At 44.1% G+C, this 7,056-nt stretch overlaps 1 protein-coding gene across 1 annotated transcript; it reads left to right on the forward strand.

Moving 5' to 3' along the window:
* Positions 1-320: 320 nt before the first annotated feature.
* Positions 321-1,679, forward strand: LOC129628415 (olfactory receptor 4X2-like). The gene has a single exon (XM_055547857.1). The coding sequence runs from the start codon at positions 599-601 to the stop codon at positions 1,526-1,528; it is 930 nt and encodes a 309-aa protein (XP_055403832.1). The 5' UTR covers positions 321-598; the 3' UTR covers positions 1,529-1,679.
* Positions 1,680-7,056: the final 5,377 nt, after the last annotated feature.

The following is a 7,056-nucleotide window of genomic DNA, read 5'->3' on the forward strand; positions in this document are numbered from 1 at the left end:
ATGATTATAATTCCACTTTGAAAGTAAAGGGAATGCTAAGTGCTCTCACGCTGGTCTGGTCTTTGCCTGAAATAAGCACTCTGCTAGACATGGGATTCAGGGATGAAAAGATGTGGTCCTGGTCCTTGGTGACCTTTGTTCTTTTAGTATTCTCTGAACTTCTGTGGTGTACCAAATACTGTGCTAAGAAGGTAGGATGATCTATATGCACTGTTCCCACCCTAAGTACGTTCACTGAGTGTGATTTTGTGCAGGTGCTTCAGTTAGCAGTGGAGATGGAGTGGTAGCAAGACATAATCTCTGCTCTAGAAAGTCCACAGTTTGGTGGGCCAGATGGTCACATACCACAATTACAATTCAATGTGCAAAGTGCTGTATTTCCAGAATGTCCTAAGAGAAGAGTGTCACCGACTGTAAGGGTCTATGGATTGCAGAGATGGATTTCCTATTTCTGAGAAGACTAAGTTTATAGAGTCTGAATGGTAGCATTTCAGGTACGCAAGGGACTATTATATAATTCACTCCTTAAGGAAGGAGTCTTTTGTTTTGTGTCATTTCAGATCACCCTTCTGAATTCCTGCCTCCTGGTGGCTACGTCATGGCTAAAACACACAATGTGACAGAATTCATTTTCCTGGGACTTTCTTCCAATCCAGAGGTGCAGAAAGTCTGCTTTGTGATGTTTCTGCTCCTGTACACAGCCATTGTGCTGGGGAATTTCCTCATTGTCCTCACTGTCATGAGCAGCAGAAGCCTTGGCTCCCCCATGTACTTCTTCCTGAGCTACCTGTCCTTTGTGGAGATCTGCTACGCCTCGACGACAGTCCCCAGACTCATCTCAGATCTGCTGGCTGAGAGGAAAGCCATATCTCTGTGGGGCTGCATGACACAGCTTTCCTTTCTCCACTTCTTTGCTGGCACTGAGATTTTCCTGCTCACTGTGATGGCCTATGATCGCTATGTGGCCATCTGCAAGCCCCTCAACTACACCACCATCATGAACCGGCAGGTGTGTGCCCTCCTGGTGGGAGCAGCATGGGTATGGGGCTTAGTGCATTCCTTGGCTCAAATCCTTCTCATCTTCCGCTTGCCCTTCTGTGGCCCCAATGTGATCGACCACTATTTCTGTGATGTGCTTCCCCTGCTCAAACTTGCCTGCTCTGACACCGTCCTCATTGGTCTTCTGATCGTTGTCAATGGGGGGACCCTGTCCGTGATCAGCTTTGTGGTCCTCCTAGCCTCCTATGTGGTCATCTTGGTCCATCTGAGGACTCGGAGCTCCGCGGGGCGGCGCAAGGCCCTGTCCACCTGTGGGTCTCACATCACTGTGGTCACTTTGTTCTTTGGGCCCTGTATCTTCATCTATCTGAGACCTTCTACCACCCTGTCTGTGGACAAGACGGTGGCCGTGTTCTACACGGTGATCACCCCACTGCTCAACCCTGTCATCTACTCCCTGAGAAATGCTGAAGTGAAGAAGGCCATGAAGAGGCTGTGGGTCAGAGCAATGAAACTAGAAGAGAGGTAGAGGCTGAGCCTTGGTCTTGATCCTTGGGTTTAGGTGATGCTCTGTCCAAACTGAAGGGGCAGAATGAGATGAAGGACAAGTTCCCAGGACTTGTTAATTTTAGAGTTACTCTCCATCAACTTCACTATAATCACTTACCATATATTTTCTCTTCAGTTCAGTTCAGTCACTCAGTCATGTCCGACTCTTTGCGACCGCATGAATCTAGCATGCCAGGCCCTTCCTGTCCATCACCAACTCCCAGAGTTCACCCAAACCCGTGTCCATTGAGTTGGTGATGCCATCCAGCCATCTCATCCTCTGTCGTCCCCTTCTCCTCTTGCCCTCAATCTGTCCCAGCATCAGAGTCTTTTCTAATGAGTCAATTCTTTGCATCAGGTGGCTAAAGTATTGGAGTTTCAGCTTTAGCATCAGTCCTTCCAAAGAACACCTAGGACTGATCTCCTTTAGAATGGACTGGTTGGATCTCCTTGCAGTCCAAGGGACTCTCAAGAATCTTCTCTAACACCACAGTTCAAAAGCATCAATTCTTCGGCGCTCAGCTTTCTTCACAGTCCAACTCTCACATCCATACATGACCACTGGAAAAACCATAGCCTTGACTAGACGGACCTTTTTTGGCAAAGTAATGTCTCTGCTTTTGAATATGCTATCTAGGTTGGTCATAACTTTCCTTCCAAGGAGTAAGTGTCTTTTATTTATTATTATTATTTTTTAATTTTATTTTATTTTTAAACTTTACAAGTAAGTGTCTTTTAATTTCGTGGCTGCAATCACCATCTGCAGTGATTTTGGAGCCTCCCAAAATTAAGTCTGACACTGTTTCCACTGTTTCCCCATCTATTTCCGATGAAGTAATGGGACCAGATGCCATGATCTTCGTTTTCTGAATGTTGAGCTTTAAGCCAACTTTTTCACTCTCCTCTTTCATTTTCATCAAGAGGCTTTTTCTTATCTCTTACTGTTACTTAATTGGCCACTTTTATGTCAGATGTTTAAATTGTTTCTGAAGTTTTATAAATAACAATGTTCTAAGTTTCCTGAACAGAATTTTTTGATGATACTGATTTTTAAACAGTTATTTGCTATAGAAACCTTACTTTGTTAAAAAGTGTAATAACTTTTGATGCCTGGTGCTAAATAAATTCTCAGAATGTTTGTAACTCAATAGTCATTAAATTTTTTCTTGATGAAAAATAGTATTTTAGATAGTCTCAACTCATCTCCCCATAAGATATTTATTAATTGCAAAAGGATAAATATGACTTTACAATCCAGAATCCTGGAAGGTACTCTTTTTAGTAATTAGACACATTTATGATATTTAGACTGAGAGGCACACAGCATAATTACTGTAGCATTCCTATAAAAAATATACAATGTCACTTTAATCAGAAAATATCAGTTAAGCCTGCGCTGAATAATAGTTTGCAAGGAAAGAGACCAAGATAGTCGAGTAGGAGGATGCTGGCTCACCTCCCTTCATGAACACAAGAAAACTACAACTACATATACAGTGAGTCTGCCTGCAGTCAGCCTGGGTGCAGAATTCTCCTTCCACCAAAGCTGTGAAGAAAGATCCACATGGAGTCTGCTAGTAAGGGAGGAGAAGCAGTCTGGTCAGGACGCATACTTCCCAGGGGCACACACGCGAGTGTGTTACAGGGTCAGGAATCCTCCCTGGGGAGTGAGGATTTAGACCTACACCTTAGGTACCCCAGCCCTTTGGTTCTGTTACTGGTAAGACAAGCCTCTTAACTGGAAAACCGGTGAGGATTACTGGAGGACTGTGAGAGACTCTGCTCTTGAAAACAACACACACACATATTTGCTTACTTCCAGTCACAGCTCGAAGGCCGCGGGTCAAAAGCTGCCTGCTGCTCCTGCTGGCTCACCAGGGTCACCCCAGTGTCCCCAGGTCCCCACCGGGCTCCTGTTGCAGCCCCTCCTGCTCTGGTGCTTCTCCCCACAAAAGCAGGGGCTGCCATTGCCAGTGAAGGGGTGCAGACTTTGAGGGAACAAAGTCAGCTTGGACCCTGGTCCCACTTCTGACTGGGGAGGAGGCAGTCACTGCCAGTGCATGCCTTGGTGCACGTCCTGGAGAGGGAGCGAGACTAGCACCCGAGTGGAGATGGCCCCCGCCAGAGCGTCTGTCACCGTGCACACTCCCTGAAGGCAGAGGGGGAGGCTGTAGCATAGAGACCTCCACCCCTGGGGCGTGCATCCCCTGTGCACACTCGGGAGGGAGTGGGACAAACCCAGTGGTGTGGCACCCACTGCTCAGACCCCAGTCCATCCTGTAACTAAGGTACACACGTGTGTGCATGCTAAGCCACTCCAGTTGTGTCCATCTCTTTGTGATCCCATGGTGTGTAGCCCATGGGCTTCTCTGTTCATGGGATTCTCCAAGAATACTAGAGTGGGTTGCCATGCCCTTCTCCAGGGGATCTTCCTGACCCAGGGATTGAAACCGTGTTTCTTATCTGTTGCATTGGCGGGTGGGTTCTTTACCACCAGCACCACCTGGGAAGTGCAGCTGCAAGACCTCACACCCCAGCAAGGTCCCAAACCAGGGAGGAGACTGCCGTCAAACCTGGGAGGAGCCCGGTGTTCTCAGGGTTCCTGCTTCACCTCCTTGGGCCAGAGTCTACCTCTAACAGGGCAGTGACGGCCACTTCACACAGCGGAAGCTCTCCCTCCAAGCCAGGGGGCACACACAGACTGCACAGAGCTGCTTCCTCAAAAGGACATGCCTTCATGATCGGCATAGGTGACAGCTTCACTCAATTTCAAAGAGAAAGGTAAACAAAATGAGAAGACAAAGGGACAGGTTTCACATGAAAGAACAAGAAAATAAACCATGAAAAAATCTGAGTGAAACAGAGAAATAACTTGCCTGATAAAGAGTTTGAATCAATCGTAACTGAACTTGGGAAAAGAACAGTTGAACACAGTGAGAATTTTAACAAAGATTAAGGAAGTATAAAAAAGAACCAGTCAGAGCTGAAGAATACAATAAATGAAGTGAAAACTACACTAAAGGGAATTAACAGCAGATTAGATGGTTCAGAAGAATATATAAGCGATCTGGTAGATAGAATAATAGAAAACACTCAACCAGAACAGCAAAAAGACAAATTTAGAAAAAGGAGAATAATTTTTGGAACTCTGTGACAACATCAAGCATACCAACATTCACATTTTAGGAGTCCCAGGATAAAAGAGAGAGAAAAATGTATTCAATACTTTGAATTCCCACAGCACTTAGCTAGAATCTTTTCAAGTCTTCGCTACCTAAATTTCAGTGTTTATTTTTCTTACTCCTCCAGCCCTGACTCTGCCCCTAGACTTTAACTCTTGGGTATATGGCATGAATCTTACTCATTTTTTATACCTTGCTCTTAATGATATCTAGTAAAACTTAATAAATATATGGTCTATTAAATTTCCAGAAGTCAGTAGTGCTTCAGATTGTAAGTGAACAGTGGTTGTTACATCTGTATCTTTGCCTCAACTATCTAATTAATAAACTGATATTATACTGCTTGAGACCAAATCAATAATCACTGCTTAATTTTTTCTGAGAATAACATACATTGGCTGGAGAATCCAAAGGACAGGATCCTGGCGGGCTACAGTCCATTGGGTTGCAGAGTCAGCTATGACTGAGGTGGCTTAGAACACACACACGTTATATATGCATACGAAAAGAGCATGTATTATGTATATATTTTACTATTATCCAAGAGATTTCATATATTTTATCTCCATTTCATCCTAAAATGCTCTGGTGATGTAGGTGTGAGTCTCCTGCTTTATAGATAAAGAGGCTGAGGCTTTGGGAGGTAGGTGCCTTGATCCAGGTCAGAGAGTTAGGTCCCCCAAAGGCTGAACTCAAACCCAGGACTGTCTGATTTCTAAGTTCTTGCTCTCTCTGTGGATCCCTCTGCTTCTCTTTAAAGATCACAGAGCACAAACACATCTAAGTCTCTGGATTCCAAAACTGAGGTTTCATAATCTCTGTTATTGTCAGGTGTTTTTCTATGGAATCACTTCAACGTATGGAATTTAGAAAGATGGTAACAATAACCCTGTGTACGAGACAGCAAAAGAGACACTGATGTATAGAACGGTCTTATGGACTCTGTGGGAGAGGGAGAGGGTGGGAAGATTTGGGAGAATGGCATTGAAACATGTAAAATATCATGTAAGAAACGAGTTGCCAGTCCAGGTTCGATGCACGATACTGGATGCTTGGGGCTGCTGCACTGGGATGACCCAGAGGGATGGTATGGGGAGGGAGGAGGGAGGAGGGTTCAGGATGGGGAACACATGTATACCTGTGGCGGATTCATTTTGATATTTGGCAAAACTAATACAATTATGTAAAGTTTAAAAATAAAATAAAATTAAAAAAAAAGAAAAGAAAAGTGTTTCTTAAAAATACAGCCTGAACTGCCTTCTGGTGTTCACAAGTATTCCTGGGTCCACAGAAAACCAGGGCCTGAGATGCCAGATCTGGAACTGGTGAGCTGAAACACCAGGGAGACATGGTGCTCCTCGCAGCTCAGCCTCTGGTTCTCATGAAAGGAAAAGCTCACTGAGCTGCAAGGGTTAGCTAATATATAGGATCAAAATGCCTTATGTTGGTCAAGACGAATTTTTAAAATGCTGAAAAAGGCAGCATTCTTGAGACTGACATACGTTTCAGAAAATGGGAAATAGAAGTCAAAGACTAATACAAGTTGAATATCCCCTATTCAATTTCCTAAAATTATACCTGAAGGGCACTGTCCCTTAGGTAGGACAACGCTCACTTTGCAGTTGAGGAAACTGCAGGTCAAGGACTCTTCCAAAGCCCTGGTTGTTTTTTCTGAACCAGCTGTTTGTGAACCATGAGTTAGAACCCAGAGTTCTTCAGGCACTCAGGGATTGGTGAAGAGGCAGAGCAGGAGAGGACAAGATGCAGTCAAACAGGTCCTTGTGGGACTTCAATTAAAGCAGCAGATTATCTTGTTTCTTTTTGAAAAATAAGCTTTACATGCAAGATTTATGTTCATAAAAGATAGTAAAATCCTTTAAGAAACTTAAAAAAAATATTGTAAAATATTCTGTCTACATGTCTTTCTTGATTTCTTCATAGTCAGGTTCTGCAGCTTGGTTATGGATTGACAGGCTTTAGGAAATGACCATTCTGAGCAGGGGAAGCAGAGCCAAGCCTTCTTTTTTAAAACTAGATCATTTTTTAAAAGGATTTTTAAAACACTTTATTTTATGCTGGAGTATAGCTGACTTAATACTGTTGTGAGAGTTTCAGGTGGACACCAAAGGGAGGCAGCCATACGTATACATGTATCCATTCTCCCCCAAACTCCCCTCCTATCCAGGCTGCCCCATAACATTGAGCAGAGTTCTCTGTGCTCTACAGTAAGTCCTTGTTCCTTCTAAAGTCCAAGTCCAGAGAATCAGGGCAAGAGGTTCCTCAGTGAGAGTGAAGGCATGCCTCAGAAAAGATAGTGTGCCCAATC

This window comes from Bubalus kerabau, chromosome 15 (genome assembly GCF_029407905.1).
Source record: "Bubalus kerabau isolate K-KA32 ecotype Philippines breed swamp buffalo chromosome 15, PCC_UOA_SB_1v2, whole genome shotgun sequence".
NCBI lineage: Eukaryota > Metazoa > Chordata > Mammalia > Artiodactyla > Bovidae > Bubalus > Bubalus kerabau.